Here is a 25,073-nt window from a genome sequence, read left to right on the forward strand (position 1 = left end):
AATTTTTCCCTATTCAATAAGATCTAGATTGGCATATCCTGGATATTTTCAATAAAACAATATCATTTTATGGGACGCAGGAGTCCTGCCTGACATATGGAAATAGCATTCCTTCTAAGAGCCATTCATCTGCCCATCCACCCATCCTTCAGGGTTTTTGTTTGGGTGGCAAAAGTTCCTTTAAAAAAAAAGATAAATATTATTTTTAAAACTGCAAGTTTCCCAGAATCTTTTTGGAGTCAAACAGCCTTGAAACCCAGTACATGTTTAAAAGCAGCTTCAACCCTCTTGTCCTATTTAAAAAAAATGACTTGGTGAGGAGTTACATGGCTTTGTTAGAAGTTAGAGGAACTGTTGTTTTAGACCTATCCAGGTAATTCCAAATGTGGCTACTTACCATGTTCAGGATGGAGAAAAATTAGAGGGAAAATAAGCAAGCATTGATCATCAAACAAATTTGAGATCTGACTCAAAGTACAAATGACCAGGCTCAAATTATTCTACGTTGGACACATCATATGAAGAGCAACCTCTTTAGAGAAGGATCTAATGCTACAGAAATTGAAAAGAAAGAGAAGTGGATGACCAGCAATTCAATTACAGAAACAATGGGTAGACTATTTAAAGACATAAAAGACTAGATTAGGGACAGATCACCATGGAGAAAAATCTATCTAAGCCATTGCTAAGAACCAACACTGACTTGATGACCCCTAATCAATTTATTTATCAAAAACTCTGGAGAATAAAAGAAAGGAAGCTAAATATGACCAGGATTGTCTTTCATTATTAAATGGATTGCACTATCCCACTCCCAAACAAAATAATATTAGATGCTACAGACCAATGTAACTACATGGATACCATTGTTTTGATCCCTAGATAATGGGATCAGGTAGAATCATGTCTGTTCACCGAGATGAGCTAATATATGTCCAATAGTTCTTTTGTATAAATAGCCCTATTTGTAGTTACTATTTCAGTTAAAGGTGTTTTTCCCCCACCCTCTGTGCTACACCATTTGTCTTTAAAACTTAAAATGATACCTGGACTAAGACCTGAGAAAGTATCAGTTTTTCAGACTGGCAAAAGGTAACAGAAATTTTAATAGTACATTAGAAAGAAATGTGAATTTACACTGAACAGAAGCAAATTTAATTTCCTGTTGGCTCTAAACCAGGAGTAGCCAACCTTGGCAACTTTAAGACCTTTGGACTTCAATTCCCAGGATTCCCCAGCCTGGGATTTGAAGTCCACAAGTGTTAAAGTTGCCAAGGTTAGATACCCTTGCACTAAACGATTGTTCCAACTAATCCAGAAAATCTCTTAACAGAATTAAGTAGTGCTAATGGGAAAAATACATTTACTTAAGGATCCAAAGCAGAGGTGGTATTCAGCAGGTTCTGACCAGTTCTGGAGAACTGGAAGTGGAAATTTTGAGTAGTTCGGAGAACCCGCAAATATCACCTGATTGGAGATTTTACAGTATCCCTCCCCTGCCACACCCACCAAGCCGCGCTCACAGAACCGGTCGTAAAAAAAATTTGAATCCCACCACTGATCCAGTGATGAAGATTAAGATCCTGATATTATGGATGTTAATAAAGACCTTGAAACCTGCAAAATTCTCTTTGACATTTAATTTGTAAGGTGCAAAATAAGAGTTAGATGAAAAATAGGTGGCAAAACACACCTGTACAAATTCAGCATACAAAGCGCCATTCACTTACCTTCATTTTAACAGCCAAATTTCATCATTGTTATCACCATTAAGAACTGAAAGGTAGAAATGTCTGTTGCCCCTACGAAGAGATCACTTAGCAGTTCTTGATTTACCTTCAATCTATTACTGCCTTAAATACAGATATCCATAAATGCATTTTTGTCTCAAAAATATTAATATGAGAGTTAAATACACAAACACCGAACTTCAGACTTATGCTTGCTCCAGCTCCACTTTCATACTCATTCATGGAAAATTACTCCCCTCATTTGCTTCTAAATCTCCAATCAGTCATTCCTCTAGCAAGTAGTGCAGCAACAGCAAATGGAATAAACCATTTCTACTGCATTTCTGCTTGTATGTTTCTTCTGCTGTGTAATCTTTAGAAGAGTTGTAGCAGTTGGAATGAATCATTTTAGTTTGATAGTATATCGAGAAAACCCAGTGAACCTGCTTGAATCTTACCTGTGCAAGGAAAACATATCATGAATAAAGTTCACCCCATCTTCTTTTTTTAAAAAGAAATATGTGTATTATATTGTGTACTTGTTTTGTTGGTGAGGTGGAAAGTGAGCCTAACAGTAGACTCACTACTCTAACAGCACTTATTGTGGCTGACAGTAAACATTCTTCTTTTAGAATGATCTCTACTGAAGAAATAAGGCCAAAGGCTACCACCTCAATTTTAATTAGATGAGTGTTTCTTTTGCCCTTGAAATAACAAATAGGTGCATCTTGTAACTCTAGAAAAGAAAGCATCTGCTCTCAGATTAATATAAAGTAAACCTTAAGGCTCAATTCTGCAGGTATAATTGGCCCATCCCAGTGTCCCTGTGCTACGAAGAGACCTAAACTACTTTCCCTCTAGCCACTGCAGTTTCATACATTCTGCTTACTTTTTGCCAGTCCACACAGAACGCTATACTATCATGTGGTGCAATTGTTGGGCCTATGTGTGATGTGTGAACTCATTATGTCTTAAGAATAAGGGTTAAACAGTGCTGATTTGACCTTGTGTGAGCCCAGTCTCTTCTCAGGCTAGCTGCTTTTAGGATAAATAATGGCCCAGACACTCTTTGAAAACAATTCTGAGGTACTTTGAGAGTACAGCACCTATTCAAGCACCCATTTTTTTCCCCCAAACTTCTGTACAAGATTGAGTAATGCTTTAAGAACTTCATTAACCTAATTACCAGAGAGTTATTTCACGATATGTCTCAAGTCATGATGTTGTAGAGTGTCTGGTTCACTTTGCCCTTTTGCATTTATAAATGCAACTTCTAAGCCTATTTTTTTATTGCGCTCATCTCAAAGGCATTTTTCCAACTCTGTTTTGGGCTGAAGGTCAACTTGCTCTACCTTTAATTCTGTATATAAACTTTGCCACCCCACCAGTTCTAATAGTAGTTACCCCTGTGCTGTGTATTTTACACACACACACACACACACACACACACCTGCTTCAATAGCAGTGTACAGCACTGAATTACAAAAACCTCTGAAAATACATAATTGAAAATAATCAGCCTAAACATGTAGTTAGCAACATATGGTTTGGAATTGTTTTGAAAGCTAGAGTCCTTAAAGGTTTTCATAATTGTATTTAGGATCTCTGACCCTGGTATGTCTGTAGTATAAAAATGAAAATCTGTAGGGTTTTTTTTTTTACCAGAATATTACTTTTCATGATTAAACCTATTGCTCTTACCATGTATTCTGTATCACAACAGAAGAGAATTATAATAATGTGTGAACGGAGGAAATATGTCTTAAGAGCTGTGGTGGCGCTGTGGTTAAAATGCAGTATTGCAGGCAAACCTGGCCCACAGCGAGGAGTTCGATCCTGATCAGCTCAAGGTTGACTCAGCCTTCCATCCTTCTGAGGTCGGTAAAATGAGGACGCAGATTGTTGGGGGCAATATGCTGACTTTGTAAACCACTCAGAGAGTGCTGTAAAGTACCATGGAGTGATATAATATTCTAAGCTCTGTTGCCATTATAGTTTCACGCTCATCTGAGCCCATGGCAAGTACGAAGTGAAGGAAAAGGTTTCTCCACCTTAGTTGTCAGCACATGATTCATTATTCATGTTCAGTTGCCAAAATGCTCTGGAAATGGTCAAAGCCACAATATGGCACTAGATGAACATATCAATGCTAGTAATCCATAAACCTTAATACCAGCATAAAGTATGAATAATATTTAGAAAATTACTACAATCTGTTTTAAAACACGTAATTTGATTTATTAAGGAATACATATTTCCAAGAGCATAATGCTCTCATATAGATTGCCCCAAGGAGCATACACCCCAAAAAAGATCAAATCTTAGGAGTAATTCAGTAGAGAAAAGATCCATTTCTGGCTTCATAAAAAAACAGGTAACATTAATAAACAGAAAAAAGAATAAAATAAATATTTATGAAACTTAGTTTAGGGAATTGAACCAGGTCCTTGGCAATTTTTTTCTACAAAGAAGGGGAAATGGCATTACGATTATTCATTCCATTAGGCAGAGTATCAAATTTCAGCTGGAAGGTTAGGCAGCTGACCTTTAGCAAATCTCAATGCAACCTGCTATACCAAAGCCTTTGCTTTCACGCAAACACAGCATGAAGAATCCCACAAAAAGAAAATAAAAATCCTGCATGCAGATGTATCTTCAAGAACAGTCTGTAGAAAATCTAGCTAATGCCAGGTGAGATTCAGGTTACTTTCTTCCATAGTCTCTCAGATGGAGGTTGCAGCCCAAGCACCATTCTCAGAAACCTAGACTCCTCTCTTCTTTTTGCTGAAGCTAAACAATTTCAGAAGAGTCATAGATATTTTAAGAAACACATCTTGGAATCATTTCTATGACAACATCTATACTGTAAATGTTTCACTGTGCAGTATTCCATTATCACAGGGGTCCCCAAACTTGGCACCTTTAAGACTTGTGGACTTCAACTCCCAGAGTCCACAAGTCCTAAAGTTGCCAAGTTTTGAGACCTCTGCATTAGCACAACACACCCTTGCTTTTTACCCTGGATTACTCATTCCCATGGCATCTACATTTCCCAGATACAGCCCTCAGAATATGTCTTAATGCCATCCTCATCTCAAAAAATTTGCAAAGCTGTAAGCTTATGTTTACTGGTACAAAGATCATGTCCTATTAGTTACGTGACGTCTAGTTAGTTATCTTTTCAACTAAGACATGGTTAGTTATAATGATGGAAGAAAAAAATTTTTCAAGTGGAAGGCCTAACCTTGGAGGAAACATTGTATTATAATTCATATCAGGTTCAGGTGGCCTTAAGATTGATACTTTATAATAAAATATATAGGATCTTAATCCATAAGCAAATGACAACACTCAATTTGTACAACTTATACATAGGTTTCAAAACATTTCTAAGTTCTAATGATTCAATTAATTAATAATTTGAAGATCAAATACAAGATTAACATGTGCCAAGCTTGTCACTCTTTGAACATGAGGGATTAACATCTTTATCTTTAAATTGGAAGATTATGTGTATTATTTACTTCGATATTTAAGAAGCCCTTACATTGCATTCAGTGGGCATATTTTCCTATCACCAGTAATTTTCCACTGCATTGTTCCACTGCATTTCAAGAGTAACCACGCTCTAGTAGTTGCACTTTATTTAAAGATAGTTTAACTTTATTACAGCAGGCATAGCCTGGGTGCTGTTCGAGTGATAAGGACTATTTCGTTAATTACTGTACATTGATAATAGCATTTACTCTGGCAACCCCAATGCTATTCAATCAACTGAGATTCAATACAAAAAAAAAGCTGATTTGCCAGAAGGAGGTTTAGCATAAATGCCTGCCATCATATTTTATTTTTAAAGGTAAAGTTACTTCTTGCAGAATTGTTAAAAAATGTAATACAATATTCTTCTGAGCTTTGTTCTAAAAAAAAGCATCATCTGCCCAAGCTAATGATATTGTCCATTATGTATCTTTCCTTATCACCCATTCTAAAATATTTGATCCCATTCTACTTTGAAAAATAATGGGAGTGTGTGTTTCTTATCTTACCCAGAAGTAGATTTTACATTTATTGTATCAAGTTTTCCTCCCTTCCTTTAATTTTGTATTGCTGCACTTAGTCATCACTTGATTAAGTGATGACTAAGGGGAATGGTTTATAAAATTGAAATTTTGCAGCAAATGTAGTACATACTGAAAATGCCGACTTCAGCGTTACGCACATCTTTTGGCAGAAGGTTAAAAAGGACATTTAAATATAAAGGCAAACTATGATGAGATCAAAGCTCATAAAACAAATGAAACCTGGATAACAATGTATTAAATTACCATAGGAAAAAAGAAAGGACCTATTCAGATAACTAATTTGAGCTCCACAAGACAAGTTACTAAATTTCTCTAATTTCTGAACCAAAGAAACAGAAAAACAATATACTTTATACCTTTTTCTCAAAGTGAAATGGCACTTTCTCAAAATGAAATGCATCTGAAACACCACAATGTAGACGCGTATACTAGCTTGAGTTTTCTAGTTCTACCTTTTCTTGCTTACAAGAGGATAATCAGAGATTATTTCCATAACAGAAATCTACAAAAAAAAAAAAATCCATGTGTGGAACAGTTTTAGTAGCGCAAATCTAAGCTAGGAGTTGCAGAGCATTCAATCATTTTTTTAAAAGGGCTTGTAAAGTGGATTTGACTTTAAACAACAGCTAAGATTTTCCAAGCTGACAAAAGTGACATTGCCAATAACCAGTTGTGTACAGGGACACAAGATATTTTATGATTGGAGAAGTGACGTATATTTATGTTTAGATTCCTCAAGAACAGCAAGATAAAAATGCTACAAATATTTAACTCCAACCTGGGAAAAGAGACAATGATGTAAATGTTCCTAGGGAACAATATTCTTATTCTGTTGAAGACACTTAAGCTCTGGAGAACCTTTAACATAGGAAGCTATTTATCATAACAAGCTTGGTTGAGACTGCTCCCCATACTGAACCAATTAGAGAAGCTTATTTCGTCATACTTCATAACTCGCAATGATAGGTTTCCAAGCCTGGTGCAGTGCAGTAATTGAATTTTGATCAAACACACATGGCCCATAACCCACTATGTGAAACTTTCAGAACAGTTCGCAGCTTCTAAATATCCCATCCACTTATTGCCAAAAGGACAGAATGTACTCGATGTGAGGGACGAAGGGAGTGAATGAGCTGGAACCTGGTACATCTGCATAACAACACATTTTTGCGTGCGACTTCTACTTTGCTTATTTTTAAATAGCAGTCAGAAAAGGGATGTTGAGTGTTGAGGTAATTTCTTCCTGTTTTTCCCTTTACATCCACACACACTATTCAGTTTTTGTACAACTTGTATAAAGTCCTTTGTGCTTCATGATGCATTCATCATTAAAAGTCCATCGGTTGCGTTTATTTACCAAACAATTTAAAAGATAAGTCATTGTCTCCTTTTCAATAAGGTTACAGTTGGCGCAAAGGCTCTAACTCCTTTTGTGTGATCAGCAGAGTGTATAATTATACAGCCTACTAGTTTTCCTTTGTGTACAAAGAGCTGATGACAAAAGAGTTGATGAAACTTCTTAGTCCTCTGAAGACGGCGCTCTTCCATCATTTCATACACAGGCATCTTCTCACACTCAAATAAAGTAAGTGAACTCCTGGAGGAAAAAAAAGATCAGCCATAAAATATATGCGTAGCTAAAGTAGATGAGAATGCATTTAAAGTTTTTTTCCTCATTGGCAAGTACACAGAGCACAGCCCAAAAGTTTAGGATTGTACAGTTTTATTCCTCCTTGCAATAGCAAAATAAAGGATTGTTACACAGAGTTTGAACAGCAGTTATGCCATATTATCAAGAAGGAAGGTTAGTTTGTCTTCAATTTTGTTTTATCCGTTATCTTACTTTGTGAGATTCTATACTCAGGTAAGTTACTCTGCAATGGACACCCAAAGGAATTTTCCTCTGACATTGTCACCCCATACTTCAAACACATTTCCAGCACTGCTTGCAAATTTATAGTTTGATAGCTATGTTGAATAAACATATTTGTTTTTCTTTCTTGCTTATATCACTATCTGTAATCTAAGCAGTGATTCTCACAGTTTGGTCTCATGACCCTTTTATGTTCTTAAAAATGCTTGATGATCCCAAAGAGCTTTGATTTGTCTGCTGATATTTGTGTGTGAGCATCCTTGAGTCTACCTTGACCCTTGGAGACTTCTGGACATGTCCCTGCAATATTATTGGCAAGCTTTCAGAAACAGTTTTCCATTGCCTCTTTCCTAGGGCTGAGACAGTGACTGGCCCAAGGAAACCCAGGTAGCTTTGGGCCTAAGGCAGAACTAGAACTCACAATCTCCCAGGTTCTAGCCTCATGCCTTAACCACTAGACCAAACTGGCTTTCTGATACTTACTATATTAGAATTTAAACTGAACAGTTAAAAAAGATATTTACTTTACTTTGTGCACTCCATGAAAAGGTATTGGGGACTCCCAAACTTTAAAAATTGCTGATGTAAGGTATATCTGCAGTGTGGGGTCCTTGGTGTCTCTGAGCTTGGCTGTTTCCTGCAGACATTTCATTGCCAAACTAGCTAACATAATCAGTGCATCCAAAAACAGCCAAGCTCAAAGAGCACCAAGGACCCCACAGTTCAACCCAGAGCTATAATATTCTCTTCTACTGGTGTATCTACATTGTTTAAAACTACTGCCGACCCTTGATATATTAGATGTGAACTGGGACATTAGACACCTGAGGCCACTTTCTTTGAAAGAAACAAAGGAAATGCAGTAGTTACAAAATCTCATTTTAAACGCTGCAATAGAATACTCTTGAATGATGTACTTTAGTTCAGTTTTCAGTTGTTCACACACTAATTGAATATTACTTATTTTACCCCAATTACTAAGCAGAATTTAGAAGGCCATGTGCCTGTATACCTGCCACACTCAAAGAAGCATTTAATAGAGCAATATATATATAAAGAAACCTCATGACATGATATCAACCTAGTCAACAAGTTTACTAAGTTCTATAGAGATAATATAAATACATATTAAACCTTTCTCCCATTTAACCTATGCACAAAAGATAGAGCTGTCAGGACTGGCAGAGACAGTCCTGTTTGTACTTAGTATAGAGATTATTTTTGGTCACCACAATGTAAAAAAGATGTTGAGACTCTAGAAAGAGTGCAGAGAAGAGCAACAAAGATGATTAGGGGACTGGAGGCTAAAACATGGGAAGAATGGTTGCAGGAATTAGATATGTCTAGTTTAATGAAAAGAAGGACTGGGTGTGTGTGACATGATCGCAATTCTAGTATCTAAGGGTCTGCCACAAAGAAGAGGGAGTAATCCAAAATATCTGAAGGCAGGACAAGAAGCAATGGGATGGAAACTAATCAAGTAGAGAAGCAACCTAGAATTAAGGAGAAATTTCCTGACAGAACAAGTTATCAATGGAAAATCTGCCTCCAGTAATTGTGAATGCTCCAACACTGGAAGTTTTTAAGAAGAGATTGGACAACCATTTGTCTGAAATGGTATAGGGTTTCCTGCCTGAGCAGGCGGTTGGAATATAAGACTTCCAAGTTCCCTTCCAACTCTGTTATTCTGTTAAGCAAGGCAGCGTGGGTTAATGATACTGACATTTTCAGGTTAAAGGTTTGAAGGCAGAACTAAGAAAGCTGTCTACATGAAACATTTAAATGGAGCAAGTTTTCCTTTAGTTTCCTTTAGTTTTCCTTTAGTATCAGTGGAGATAACATTACAAAAATAGTCCAAAACCTCAGACTGTATTAGATGGATACTCACATACTTTGGCTGTGCTTTTGCAGATAGAAAATAATGAATTGTGCAAAGGAAAAACAAAATTTTTCCAGTTCTTAGACATGAACATATACTGTGGTTAAAAGCAGACTTTGCTAGAATAATTACCATACTAAAAATCAATCAACTGAAAGCCAAAACTTTTCCCTGTTAATCATAAAACAAATAAAAGTATTTTTTTTATTCTTGTCTGAGGGAGAGGTTGAAAATGAACATAACTCCATTGTTATAAACAATGTAGTTCTACTCTGTATAAAGGTAACAGTTGTACAGCCATATAAACATCCAGTTTTGAAGAGGGATAAAGCAAATTCTTCAGAAGAGGATTTACACAGCAATTTCATTAATAGATTCTGATCGCCAGAATTGTCAAACACAATTTAGGAAAATGTTTTATATGCAATTGCTGAAACTTTATACACACACACACACACACACACGATTCTGAAAGCAGGCATTCTTTTTTAATATATGCAATGAAGTAATAAACAGCACTTAAGCTTACATAATGTCCCATAAAGAATAAGTATAAATAAGAAATAATAATAAATGAATAAGTAAGAAATCCATAGATATGTCACAAAAAAATTAAAAAATAGGTGGATTGTATGTAATGTTACCACTGAAGCAAAACCTAGCAATAAAACATTCAAAATGCACAACTGGGTTTTAAAAGTTCACTATTTCTTCCTACTATTAAAGCCTCAGTCTTGAATGAGAATTTGGTATAATCAGAAGCTTTCTTGGTCTTAGTGATCAGCACAGGATAAAAGAGACATTACTGCTAAGCGGAACAATGCAAATACTAAGTAATAGGTGATAGTTAGACATAGATACCTATGGGAGACCTAAGGGTGAGGGGATCAAACCAAACTGTTTTGCTAAAAGCTGTATAAACATTTATGAATCCAGATATAGCTTGATTCACTAACAGAACATAATTAATACTAGGCATATCCACTGTATGGAAAAATATTGTTTCTTACTGTCTTCCAAACTACAACTCAAATAACTACAATACTGATGTGGCTAATACATTATTTGGAATACTCTAGTACAGTAACGCCTTTATCCATTTACAGAATACATAGATATGTAGGGATATCATTATCAAAAATGTAAATGGCATACACAGTGGCTACATTATTCAATAATGTCAAAGTATAGCAAGGTATTCTCTTTCCAGTCCACTTTTCCAGAGCTGACTCAACAAGTAAACTTTACTGCAGAAAACTGGGAAGCTGTACATATATCTTTCATCTAGCACCACAGAGTAATCCTTTCATTTATGTATGTTTGAAACATGGATCTCTAACTCTCACTTTTTCATGCCAACATTTATGTGGCTATTCATTTCCTGACCTTGGTGTTCTCTGCATGAGAATCAAAGTCTCCCCAGCTCCAACCCTTACCCAAAATGCCCTTGGAACAGGGGTGGGCAATTCATTTTCCCATGGGGTTACATGGCATACTGGGACTGCTGTGGAAGGCCATGCCCACCTATCCCCAATGCTGCTAGTGCCACCCACCTCCAATACTGCACTGATGTCCCACTCCCGATGCCCATACCATGCCCCCAATGCTGCCAATGCCCTGTTCCCCAAGTCCCAGACCAAGATCGCCTATGGGTTGGATGTGGTCCATGGGCTCTAAAATGACCAGGTGTGCCTTGGAAGGTGTGTCATTCTGTTTTATTTTAAGTCTTAATTGCAGGACTTGGGATAGACTGTAATGTTCAATGGCCATCCAAAAACCCACACTGAACGCCAAGTTCTGAAATTGAGCTTATACTGTGCTGGCTAATTCAATCCAGATTAATAGTGTGAAAAATATTACTTAAAATGTAGCTGCCATAACTATATAACAAATACCTCAGCCCACTGTAACAAAAAGCTTACGTACACACTTAATGGATTGAAGAGCTTTACTGAAATAAAGATAACTATAATTAATATCTCATGAGTTTCACCACTTAAGTACAGATTCTGTTCCTGGGTGAAGATATTTATCACATTTAAAATACATTTAAAGCCTTTAATGCACGCTGGCAGTTATAACATATTTACCACAATTGCCTTATCAAAGTAGGGTAAGGGGTAACTTTATTTTGAAAATATGACTTCATGTTGAACTTAAATTGTGTCATTTTTGCATGTGATAAAAGACTGAGAAGGACCATAAGAAAAATCTGTCAATACTTTATTTACAATTGCTTTGCATTTGGAGACCCAATTCTACAATTAGAACATTAAATCAGGTCTTTAGGTATCTCATACAAATGCCTTATTTGAACTGAAAGCTGACAGCATGACTTCAACTCTATTTGCTGTTCATTAAAGATACGTATGTTCTTTAGAGATATGCTGGGAATTAATGTTCCAATCTTAGTATTTTATAGGGAACAAAATGAACTCAAAATAATATTGGTATCCTACAGTAAAAAATAATAAGATAAGGTGGTAGTCCATGCTGAGTGCTGCTTCTCATCTAGACACAGAAAAATTAACCCAGAAAGTAATTTTTAAAACATTATACTTAATTTTTTTTTCCCATACTAAACAACAGAAGCAACAGTTAAGAATTCATTTTGCTCCCAGACTGCAAAGGAATGACAGCAATAATTTGAAAAGTATTTCCCCCAAATACAAAAAAGTACATGCACAGGGCACTTTTTTTTTTCTTTTGGATTTAACAGGCTGACAGCAAATTTCAATACAGGTAGAATAATTGTTGCATTTAGAAATTCAACCATTCAAAAGCCTAGCTTTTGGGCTATCTATAACTATTTTTTGGAACCTGACAGTTTTTCTGAAAAGAAAGCGCAGCTTGCAAAGAAAGGGGATGATAACATTCCAATCAACCATGAACGATGACTTCTCATAACAAAGTATTTAAAGTAGCACTTAAGGTTATTGGGCAGTCAGTCAGCTTTTTGTTATTTCCAATATGATTCTTGATTTCTGAACATGTGTTTAATTGGCCTTTCCCTTGTCTCTATCTACCTTTTCAACTTCAGGCCAATGACAACAGGGGTTGGTCCATGACTAAAGTTTACTGGCTAACACAGTATTTAAATTTTCAGGGCTTGGATAACTTAATAATGTCCAAACATAAAATAAAGCTTATGGATATATGACCTTTTAACCCATGATCAAAAGAGTGAAACACTGCAAGTTCTGGATATTTTGTACACACACTGGCTATGTTTCACTATTTTGACATTACAAATCAAAAATAGGAAGAGTAAAAATAATGATTGTACAACATTGGCAGCTGTGCCCTAATAGCATGTAATTATCAACATTTAAAATATCTTTTTTTTTTTTGTTTTTCAGTGACAAGGAAAAGGATTTACTGTATTGCGTTTCCTTGAATTGTTATATCTGGAAAACAATTTCTAGCATTTTTGTGTTTTTAATTTTATATCCAACACAGCAGCTGAATATATGGGACAACGGACACCAGGCTATACATTAGGAGAACATGAGTTTTAATCCTGCCTTTGGCATTAAAGCATGCTATAGGTGACCTTGGGCCAGTCTTTCTCTCAGAGTCTAACTTTCCATACGTGGTTGTTGTGAGGAAAACAGGAGGAGCAAGAGGTATCGGATATTTTTTATGCCTTGAGTTGTTTATAAAAAAAATAATATAAGTGGGATATAAATTAAGTATTGTAAATTGCTACTACTATACATTATACTCCAAACCTAATGTTTAAAATATTTCTTCATAAATATGGACAATTTCATTTTGTTCATAGATTGTGCATCGATATAAGGATAAAACATGTTTTTTAGAATTGTTAAAAAGATAATTCAAAATCAATTTTATCAGAGAACACATATCTATGCAGAAAGGATTTTTCTTGCTTTTTAGGCCCTTTTTATGTTATTTTCTATTATATTATAAATTCATCTCCACTGAAAAAATAATCTATTAGTGTAGGATGGATATGTATGTAAGTGGAGATAGTCACCAATTTTGACAAAAACCGACAAGAACCACACTGAAAAGGCTTGTAACAAGATTGTGTCAATTCCCTTAGCTCATTCCAACTAAGTTATTTTTACAGATTTTCAGAAATCATAACTGAAGGGAATGAAAGGAAATAGCTTTATTATTTTATCCCTTTGTATACAACTATGACAACTTTACCACCTGTGGACTTCAACTCCCAGAATTCCTGAGGCAGCCATGCTAACTCAAGAATTCTGGGAGCTGAAGTCCACAGGTAATAAAGCTTGCCATAGCTGCCCACCCCTGATATAAAGTATTCTCTGTTTGACAAAAATAAGTTGATTGGTCAAAGACAACATTTTTGATATTCAGATTAAGGAATTTACCGGCAAGATTAAGGGTACATTTGAGGTTTTCTATATGTATCATTCGTAATACTCAGCCTGATAAGCCTTGCACCATAGTAATCTATTATGTAGTTAGAACCATCAGAAGGACCCACAATCTGAAAAAGAAAGTATTATATTGTTAAAAATTCTATTTTAAAATACACCATACACACACACACACACACAAATCTTCTGCAACCTTCATCCATATCCATGATACTGCTTTTAATATGGCTACAAAACAGCTATAAAACTCATAACATGTCTGAAGTTCTCCAGGACGTTAAGCAGATAAATAGCCTGTACTTGTCTGAGGGAAAAGCATTTCCCCAAGAAGTTACAAGCTTGGAAAGACAAAGTGGGAGAGAAAGAATTTTGACAGAACCATGGCTTTGCTGCATAAGCCCAGTGAGCGCCTTCACAAAATAGGAGAACCTGCAAAATATATCAACAATTGAAAATAACAAACATATTTAATTCTTACCTAATCTAATTCTAATGAAATTATTAGTTTATTACAGAAGTTGTACCAATTCACTTATGATTTTATGGAGCCACAGTGCCATAAAGTTTGGGGAGCTCTGAATTATGATATTAAGAAGGAATTGTAATTTACAAGTTGGGCTAAAACCCAGGTTCATCATCAGTCATTAAAACTCTCTGGATTTTCCCCTTCTGCTACATTAAACATTACATGGAAATTAACTTTGAATGGAATTTTAAGTACGTTTTTCATACTAAATGTGGGCAAATATAATTCCAAGGATGTGTGTGGAGGAAAAAGAATAAAAATGTATATCACAAATATTCCATCAGGATAAAACAAGAACTGATGCTCTTCAACTTGTGAAACTACTAGGAGTACAACTAAAACTACTGGAGTTTAATGAAGTTTTAAAAATCTTTTGACGGTTTTGACTAAGCGAAACCAATATATTAGCTCTGACTTGTATGCAACAATACAAACTAACTTTCTAATAAGCAGAAACTTTGTGCTAGAAAATATTTCTGCTACATTTATACAACGGAAGTCTGCATATATGTGTACTTATTAAACCTCCATTTAATAAAATACTCCTATAATTTTTTTTATTTTTTCCTATTCTTAAATATTCTTTTGAACACTACCTTTAATATAAAAGCTTCTCTGATAATTTTGCAAAATAGGAAAGCTATATAATGATATACGGGCAAGTTGATGTTTCGACATCTAATTGCATAGAATTTGTGTAGGCTTTTTCTTATCTAAAAACAAATATAAAAACAATAAAAAGTAACATTCTTCTGCACAAATCATACAGTTCTTGTGACAAGCTGCTTTCAAACTGATGGGAACATAAAAAGGCAATGTGGGAGTCAACTATTCAATTAGCAATGTGCCAGAAATCTGTTGCTAGACATCTAAGTGCACCTCAGACCCTAAAAAAAGGACCTTTATGGTGGATGTTTTGAACTTACCTGCATTGAAATCAAAATGAAGTCAATCAAACTACCAATTCCACAAAATCCCACTGTGCAGAACTTTAATAAACCTGTGAAAAAAGTTGCAATTATGCCAATCAGTGGACGTATTTCAGCGTATTACAATTTCTAGAAAAAAAATGTTTCTTCTCACTGTAATGGTTTATCCATGCCCCTAAAATAATGAATTACCATAGGTATAGGGAAATCACAAGTTTTTTATTATTATTTCTGAATTAGTAGCTTCCTCTTAATCCATATACACAGAGAATCCTAATCAAAACTTCAAACCACTGAAGTTTCAATAGCAAAAGGGACTGCTGAAAAACAAGCGAAAGAGTATTCAAGGCAATTTTTTAACAAGTTTGAAAGAATAATGGTGATTCTCTAAATTTAATAGACATGCCAGCCCAATTTGTGGGACAAAGGGAAGGAACACTTTGGTGAGCCACCAATGCAGCAAATTGTACTAAGAATATAGTTTATATATTTAGACAATCAACATAAAATAACTTTGGTAAAAGACAAGAAGTCTTTAGTATTTCTCTCTAAGATGACAGATCATTTTTTTTACTTCTAGCTATTAGGGTTTATTTTAGGTTGGACTATTAAAGCTTGTGGTCAGATGATACTATAATCTGTAATTAACCAACTAATTATAATATCAATCCACCTTGGCCTCTTCAGAACCAAGTATTAACAATCAGATTTATCCAACTTTCACAAAACTATTCTTGGCAATTATCAAGTATAAGTTTCACTCACTTACTGTAAGCAATAACTACACAATCTATATTATGTACTTTTGTCTCTGGGCAAAAAGGGCAGTATCAGATATGTGAACATTTCCCCAACTAGGAATTGCATAGATGGTTTTTAAAATTAGATGAACAGCAGCTATGTGGGAATCTAAATAGTCTTCAGAAAGGGGGTAGTTTAACAGGGGAAAACAGATTTGAATTAAAGTACTTTGTTATACTAACATCAAAACAAAACAAAAAAGGTAAGAGACTGTAATTAGATGAAAACTTTATAAGCTTAGTGTAAACACAGCTGACTTTGCTTCCAGCTTCAAAATCTTTTAAAAGTTCTCAACAACTAAGACATCAGCAGCAAACCATACTAAAAGTACAAAGCAATTCGAAACGTGAAACATGACACAAGTTACTTTAGTATCACATCATAAGGCTGGCTTTCTGCTTATTTTTCAATCATTATGTTTAGTTTTAAGTCTAAAATAATGGAGCAGTGGCACCCATGAAGCTGTTCAGAAAAAAATGTCTTAACATTTCTAACAGTGCTGCTTATTCTCCCAAGCAAAATGTGTACACAAAACTACATCATGGAAAAGGACAACCTGCTAAGAATTATGTCTTAGCAATTTTTATTATGCATGGGTCTGTCTTGAAGCCTTCAGAAACTTCAACTTGTTCAAATCCTGTCATCCATTTATAGTGTGATTTTATTATATAATGGAACTTCATAAGATGTTAATTTGTTTCTGGACACAATTCAGTATACTCTTTTGACTTTTAAAACCCTTAGTTTGAGATGCAAGTATTTTAATGGAATATCTGAACCATATGAATCTGAAGAAATAATTACATATTCTCCTCCAGGTACTATCAGATGAAGTTAAACAGGTGGCCCTTTTTCTGAACTCAGCCACCTATAAAAACTTTCTGGCAAGAAATGGCAGCCTCATACCATTTTTTATTCTGTTTATAAGTAAGACAAATCCTGTCTTAGTTATTATTTATTATTTCCATGTACAAATTTTTTTTTCTTTTCAAATTACTGTTATTTATATGGAAGCATCAAGCTACCAAAAATACAACATTGTAAAGATAGGATATCACACTTTTCAGTAAACAAAGCTGGAAAGCAATAAAAACCTTGTTGTTTTTTTTACCTTAAGACTTGTGCTATGTATTATTATGCATACATGTGACAAACAATTCTCTTTATAGTAATTACTGACATCCAAATTATAAAACGCAGATGCCAGCAAAAGCACCAGTTTTTAGAGTTACATTTCTGGATGAAAAAGTATTCATCACATTTTGGATTTTCTAAGTACTTGCTGATCTTGGCCACTGTCAAGTAACATAATTTCATATAAGCCCCACTGATATAAAAAGTATGAGTAAACAAATAACAACACTTGATGCTTGTTTTATTTGATATATAAACTAAGCCACTGAATATTTCATGTCCCAGGGAGAAAAAAAATAACTGTCACTTTAGCCTCACAGAAAGTGGCTGCATCCCTTTTAGTGACAAAACTAACAAGTCCTGCAAAAAGATTATTATTCCCTCATTTTGTTGCATAGGAATTCTGATCCATCCCTCCAAAGAAAACAGTTTCAACTGAATACATTGGAGGTCTTTCTAGCATGTGCTCACTTTCTTAGATCATACTAGATTTTATGAGGTTTAGATAAGGATATTTTAGGTTCAAAAATTGAGTTTCTTCTTCTACATCCATTGTCATGTAAACTTCCTTACAAGTTTGTGATCAGTCTTCTTGTTTGATTCACTTGTGTTGGGAAATGCCCAGCCAGGCAGGGAGGAAGGATCAAGCGGGGATCTAGCCTTGAGTCCTTGGGCAAATGCAAGAGACTTAAGCTTGATCCCTCCTAAGTTCCATAGAATCTTATATATTTGTTCCCAAGGGAAGGCAAGTCAGCCTAAGCTGATTCGAAAAGATATTGCTAAAAAGCAGAATTCATCCTTCATTCAACAATGGCAAACTTTTCACTCCTGAGGCAGCAAAGCACCTCCAAAACACAATACTACCACCTCCACTGCCATTATTGACAGCTGGTATGCAATTCCTATTAAGGAGTGCAGTGTTTCACTTGTGACATCCATGTAACAACTTTTGGATTTTCTGTTGGTAGAGTATTCTTCCAGAAGTCTGGAGCATCTTCCAGGTTTCCTTTATTTGTTTGCCAGCAGACTAAGACAAATAACAATGTTTTTAGTGAGTCATGGCTTCTAATCTCTCATGAATCCCAATTCCACCTGTACTTTTCTTATGATAAAGCTATAACTATCCATTTTAGCAACGCTATTTATATACCATTAGGATCCACATGATGTTCTGATGATGTCCAGTTGTAAAAATAAAAACTGAAAATCCAAAAGGTAGTGGTGCTTCTTTTGCAGAAGACTACCGCCAAGAATTCTATTTAATATTGTGTCATTTCTTGTACTTCCATCCCACAAAATCTGTTTCTAACAAGTGGGGAGGAAATGCAATAGGTTAGGAGCCAATTGAGAAATTCCAACACAACACTCTATAACAGGAGTCTCCAACCTTGGCAACTTCAAGACCTGTGGACTTCAACTCCCAGAATTCCTCCGCCAGCAAAGCTGGGAATTGAATTCTGGGAATTGAAGTCCACAGGTCTTAAAGTTGCCAAGCTTGGAGATGCCTGCTCTATAATCTAAAAGAATTCCAGGGAGTCATAATATCTCAAACTGCAAGATAGAACAGTTAACATCCTTGTTCCTTCCATCCCTAATCTATATCATATTATAAAGGCTCCCCTCCCCTCCTTATTGCATGGGAGAAATCATTTGTGATTTTGCACAAATAAATAGCTTTGTAAAAAGCAAACATTGCTAATGCTTACTGGGCAATGCTTTAATTTTTTCAAGTGCAACTCAGAAGGAAATCTAGAATAAATGATCCTACCCACCCTTTTTATTGTGTGATGAAATACAAAAATATAACATCCTTGGAGGTTCACCATTTCATATAGGAGCCCTCAACTTTCAATTCATTTACTGACCATTCAGAGTTAAGATGGCACTGAAAAAAGTGATGACCAATTTTCACCCTTATGATCATTGCAACATCCCCATGGTCGTATGATCAAAACTCAGATGCTTGGCAACTGGCATGTATTTATGTCCGTTGCGGTGTCCTGGGATCATGTGATCACCTTTTGCGGCATTTTGACAAGCAAATCAATGAGGACGTCAGATTCACTTAACAATCACATTGCTTCCTTGAGAACTATAGTGATTCACTGAACACCGTGGCAAGAAAGATGGTAAAATGGGGCTAAATTCACTGAACAACTGTCTTGCTTAGCAACAGACATTTTGGGCTCAATTGCGATCAACAGTCAGAAACTACCTGTATTTGCCGAATATGTCAACCTCTTGATATTCCAGCTTGATATCTATATATGCCACTGTCTCTTAGGAATACAGATGGAATATAAATAAATGAATACAGTGCCATTCATTTTTATATACTTAAAAGTAGGAACTTACCTAATGCAGGATATCCTAGATAAAACCGATCTGCTCCCAACCAGCCAAGAAACAAAGACAGAGCAACTGCTACTTTATAGGAGTAACCATTTCTAGAAATAGAAATAGGAGAGAAAATTGCTGAATCAGTTTTTGAATTCATTTTCTTCATTAATTATTTAACACTAGAACTTTCAAACTGTCAAACCCTAAGCAAATGGAAAGCCAGCTATACATAACACCAAACAATAATATAAAAAGGAGTGAATGATTTCTCCATTATTAGGCAATTAATATTTCATGCGATAAAGAAAGATATTGCAGGGTTTGAATACAATTTCAGACTTGGCTATTCTTGTACAAACACAAACCTAGTAAAGCCAGTTTTACTTACTATAGTCAATTTTATAGAACAAAATAAAAACAAACTAGTGTTTTTATTGATTTTTCATACTTCAATGTTTTCTTATGCAACAGCAACAAGCACTGTATATATCCCAAGTTGAATTACTTGCAAAATGTACTGTATTTCAAATTGCACAGTGCCATTGTTCAGATAGATACATTTTAATTTTTTCAGATATAGAGTTAAAAGGCAAAGGTAACAAACTGTTATTTTAAATGAGGAATTTTGCACTTATGATTCCAGCAGTACATGGTAGTCCAAAAATAAGAGCATAAAATTGCTAGGAAATTTGACTATTCTATAAGCCAAATCTTTGATTAGTGGTTCAATCATCTCCACTTTTCATACCATGTCATAGGTGCCAGGTGCAAAAATAGAATTCAAACTAAGACAAAAGAAGCAAAACCTTGCCAATGAGATTCACTCCCCAAATGATAACAAGACTATAATTCAACATGTTTTATTCCATGTATTTTCCATATAAAATAGGGGGGAAACCCTTGTCTAATTTCTATCAACTGAATTCCTGAACAGTTTACATAAAAAGTCTTTACACATAACAACTGATTAAAACAATCAACTTAATCCAATTTATAAAAAAGTAGCTACATGAACTATCTGTGAACTAAGTCTTGATTAATTCTATACTAAAGCATCTATTCATCTGTTTATTCTAATGGGCTATGTATTTGCAACACTTTCTGATTTTCAGATTAACATGCTTTAGGACTGAAGAAGTGCATTAGCACCAAGTCAAATAAAATTTTATGCATACAATTTTATATATCTTTTTCACTTAAAAAAAAATCTCACTATGAATCTCACTTATATTGTGCAAATGTTTAGCTATGCTAATCAAGCACATATATAATTGTAGCACTACATCCAGAGTTAAAATCAAATTACTGACCTGTTGAACTAGTCAAGAAAGAAATTGGTAGACAATAAAGTAGGAGTAACACCAGTTATTTATAGTTAGCACAAATCATGTTAGCCTCCTGTAGCAATATATTATTTTACCTTCAAAAATTAAAAAGTTATGCTTATATAAATCTCTATAAAGTATAAAGTAAATTTTTGAACATATTATATATGGAAATGGCTGAGTTTGGATGATCCTACCCCATAAAAAACAGTAGCCATGCCAGTTTACAAAGAACACCTGACCTATCTGTGATTGTAAAAATATACCACTAGTTTGCAATCATAATTGATTTACCTGATTTAACACACCCACAATTTTAAGTTCCAAACCGCTCTCCTACCCGCCTCTCCAACCAACAGTTACTTAGTGGTTTAAGTTTCAATCTGTCCATTGACAGACACGATCTAATCTATATATATAAAAGCGAAATACCAGTCATGCATCACCACAAAATCTCTGGAACCATAAAGCCTACAAACTTGAAATTTGGCACGTATGTTCCTCTTGACTTCTAGGTGCTCACTAAGAAAAGATTTTTCAAAATGACCATCAGAGCATTACTATTTCATATATTATTATTAACATGCTGTGATGCTAAGGAGTTCTACTCCCCCACCCCACCTGAAAAGAAATCTGTTCCAAATGCAAAACACAAGCTGAGGAGTTTCAGTTGCACAGCAGCAACCAGCTTTAATACAGAACAGTTGAGCAAAGCCACTCCCAGGCTCCTTGCTGTCTCCTTCTTGTTCACATAGCAAATACTGTTTCAGTTTCCATGTTTCAGTTTCCAAACAGCCCTCAACTCTCTCACACACTGACAGGACACTAGCCAGATGAATACCGATGGATGCTGGTAGACAGAGGCACTTCCCCCCTCACCTTATTTTCCATTCCCAAAGCAAAGCCCAATTACATAGTTTCATAGCGAAGCACGGGTATAGAGCTATCCATTAATAATCTTCACTCTCCTAGGACTTTATCCTTTTTGATCTCAGGTATGATAGCTATATGATCAAGTGAAGCAGCTTTTAACTAAGACAGGTCTAATATTTCTCCTCCAATCTAACAGAACTGAGAGGAAAGTACTGCAGCATATTTCAAACTAATAAATTAACTTAGGTACATATACAAATATGTAATTAAGTTCTATAATTAATGCATCAAATGTTCACTACCAATTGAATTCTTACATATTAAACAGAGCTACCACTTACACACTTCGACACTCAATGGGTTGGTAAAATCCAATTTCTTTTCCAGTAAACTGAGTTTCAGTTCCATTGAAATCTTTACAAGTAATATTTGGGGCTGGAAGACAAGCAACTAAGGATATAAAAATAACAGTAGCATTAGATATAGGACATCAGAAAACATTTCAAATATAGAACACATAAAGCAAATATCTTCTTGGTAAGACAACTAACATAAAGCAAATGTTAATCTTAATGTTAGTATTTTAAAGAGGAATAAATTAACTTTAAAAACTAAAGATACAGTTAAAAAAATAATTCATATCGAAAACATATGTGCAGCCAAGAAACATTTACTGGCAATAACAATATGATGGTTTTTAATATGCTTTTATATATTTTTTCTTCTTTTAAAATTGTTGTATTTATTAATACTTAATAATTAATATTTGTTGTCCAGAGTCATATATATGAGGTGGACAGCAGTATAAATTGGAAAAATCTCATCACAAATCTTGTTAATTCATCTCAAGTATTTTTGCAGGAAAAGGCCCCATGTCTACTTTAAATAAAACAAATTATATAATATCTAAGAGGAGAAAACATATACAGTTCATTCACTGGAAGCATTTGATTTAGGAATATGCAACATTAAACATATTGTGTAACTCTTACCATATGCAGTGTGGTTCGTACAGTTCATGGGTTCTTGGGTTGCATTGTCTATTTTAGGATCTCTGCATATGTATGTTTGTACAATTAAGGAAAACAAACATAACCCAAGTTTCTGTAGTAGATTAAAATTAGCATTATGATAGATTTGTTTTCAATTAATCAAAAACTGTATAGGCTGAAATGGCTATATTTCCTTCTTTTACCCAGAAAAATAAGCAATATAGCAATATTTCAATTGGGAAGCTATTTTAATCAACAATATAGCCCTCCCTGGCCTGAAATTTTCCAGTACTCTGGGACTAGAACTACTGTCATAGCAGCTATGGTTGATCCTAGCACATCTGGAAGGCACCATATTAGGGAAGATTAAACAATAGGTTTACCAAAGTAATAAATAATGGGTTCAAATAAATATGCTATAATGTTTCTTTGGTTTTACAATGTTGTACAAACTTATTTGCTGCGTTTTCTAACTCATGACTTTGGACTTTGGAGTTATATGAACAGCTAACTAACTTTGGCTTATACAATTAATCATGCTTGAGCAAATAATACAATAAAGGTAGTCCTCGACTTACAACAGTCCATTTAGTGACCGTTTGGAATTATGGCACTGAAGAAAGTGACTTATGACCATTTTTCACACATATGACCATTGCAGCATCCCCCATGGTCACTTGCTTTACATTCAGATGCTTCAGATGCTTCAGATACATTCAGGTTCATATTCATGATGGCTGCATTGTCCTGGGCTCACATGACTTTCTGAAAAGCAAAATCCATGAAGAGGAAGCCCGATTCACCTAACAACGGTGTTACCAAATTAACAACTGCAGTGATTCACTTAACAAATGTAGCAAGAAATTAGCAACATAAATCCTGGGCTCAATCACTGCAAGGATTAAGAAAAAATAAATCTAATTTAGATTTTGTTCTGGCCCCATTATCCATAGGGATGTAGCTAAATGCAAATACCTAGCTCCCCAAATGTTGCAAAGCCTGACTTATTATGTATGAACCCAACCATAAATTTCTGCCCCAGATCTCTTTCCACTCATAAGGGCTTTAAGTGGGTTACATTCATTTCACCCTAGGCCTGTTGGCATCTGCTATTATTATGCTTTTGGTCCATCCATCCTGGATTGTAGTCAATAACCAGTACTCCACTTAGGACTACTATCTTCCTTTTAGAACTACAGGAGTGTAATTCAACAGTTGCAGCTTCTTCAAGCACCTGGCTCATTATGATCTTTTTAGACCAGGGGTCTCCAACCTTGGCAACTTGAAGACTTCAACTCCCAGAATTCCTCAGCGCTGAGGAATTCTGGGAGTTGAAGTCCACAAGTCTTCAGTTTGCCAAGGTTGGAGACCCGTTTTAGACTAGAGCGCTGTCCCCGCCCTCTCCCCCCCGCAAAGCCCATCACCACGGAGACCGGGTTCCCTTGGTGTCCTCCCGTGTTCAGGATATTGGCCGAGTCGCAGATCTTCGCACTTCAATGGAGCATCGTCATTCGCCATACCCCGAGCCGCGAAATAAGCCAGCCACAAAGTCCCCAACGGCCAGAGAGGTACCATGCCGCCTATCTTTGCTTGACAGCGGCTTCTCCCTGCCAGGCTGGCCCTGTTAAAAAAGAAACCTCCTCTTCAGACGTCGCCGTAGTTGTCCTTTCGCGGAACGCTCGACGCCATTCCGAATCGCGCGAAGAAGGGCAGAGGAAGGCGCTGCGTCTCCTGTCGGAAATGGCAAACCGCCTTGCCCGTCACAAAGATGGCTGCGTTATTCCATTTTTTTTTTTCCTTTAGGAACGAAGGCAAAACCCGCCAACTTCTTTCCGGGCAACGGCTGCGAGAGGCGTCAAAATGGGAAGCCGAGCGCCCTTACTAAAAATGGCTATTCGGGTTTAAAGCAACGGAAGGAAGTAACCTGGATTGACTTTTTTTTTTAGGGGCGGGGCCGGAGAAATTTTTAACCGTCTGTTTGATTTGCTGCACGATGTTTCAAGTTCGTAGTTTCAATTAGAAATAGAATAACAGAGTTGGAAGGGACCTTGGAGGTCTTCTAGTCCAACCCCCTGCCTAGACAGGAAACCCTATACCACTGCAGATAAATTGGTTGAGTCCTGATGGGGAGAGGCAGGAGCAAAGCAAAGAGGACGTGTTCGCACATAATCCATCGTGATCTGTACACACACATTGTTGAGGGGGGAGTCCGA

At 35.7% G+C, this 25,073-nt stretch overlaps 1 protein-coding gene across 2 annotated transcripts; it reads right to left on the reverse strand.

The window, feature by feature from the left end:
• Nucleotides 1-3,946: 3,946 nt before the first annotated feature.
• TM2D1 (TM2 domain containing 1) lies at nucleotides 3,947-24,581 on the reverse strand. Of its 2 annotated transcripts, XM_087930014.1 has the most exons (7): nucleotides 24,326-24,581; nucleotides 22,861-22,931; nucleotides 22,210-22,318; nucleotides 19,686-19,777; nucleotides 15,393-15,466; nucleotides 13,932-14,050; nucleotides 3,947-7,409 (listed from the first exon to the last, which is right to left on the reverse strand). In XM_087930014.1, the coding sequence occupies exons 1-6, from the start codon at nucleotides 24,433-24,435 to the stop codon at nucleotides 13,940-13,942; spliced, it is 567 nt and encodes a 188-aa protein (XP_087786140.1). In that variant the 5' UTR covers nucleotides 24,436-24,581; the 3' UTR covers nucleotides 3,947-7,409; nucleotides 13,932-13,939. The 2 variants fall into 2 exon arrangements, with proteins under 2 accessions (XP_087786140.1, XP_087786141.1); XM_087930015.1 differs by lacking the exons at nucleotides 3,947-7,409; nucleotides 13,932-14,050; nucleotides 15,393-15,466 and adding an exon at nucleotides 17,555-18,357.
• Nucleotides 24,582-25,073: the final 492 nt, after the last annotated feature.

Source organism: Pseudonaja textilis, chromosome 3 (genome assembly GCF_049901715.1).
Source record: "Pseudonaja textilis isolate UNSWEBS1 chromosome 3, rPseTex1.2, whole genome shotgun sequence".
NCBI lineage: Eukaryota > Metazoa > Chordata > Lepidosauria > Squamata > Elapidae > Pseudonaja > Pseudonaja textilis.

Excerpts from the sequence above, each read along its gene's own strand:
- TM2D1 (XM_087930014.1), bottom strand. The coding sequence starts at position 24,435 with ATGGTACCTCTCTGGCCGTTGGGGACTTTGTGGCTGGCTTATTTCGCG. Across the intron at positions 22,932-24,325 it reads GATCTGCGACTCGGCCAATA|CATATGCAGAGATCCTAAAA; the intron begins TCCTGAACACGG and ends TGTACAAACATA. Across the intron at positions 15,467-19,685 it reads TCTAGGATATCCTGCATTAG|GTTTATTAAAGTTCTGCACA; the intron begins GTAAGTTCCTAC and ends CTTTTTTCACAG.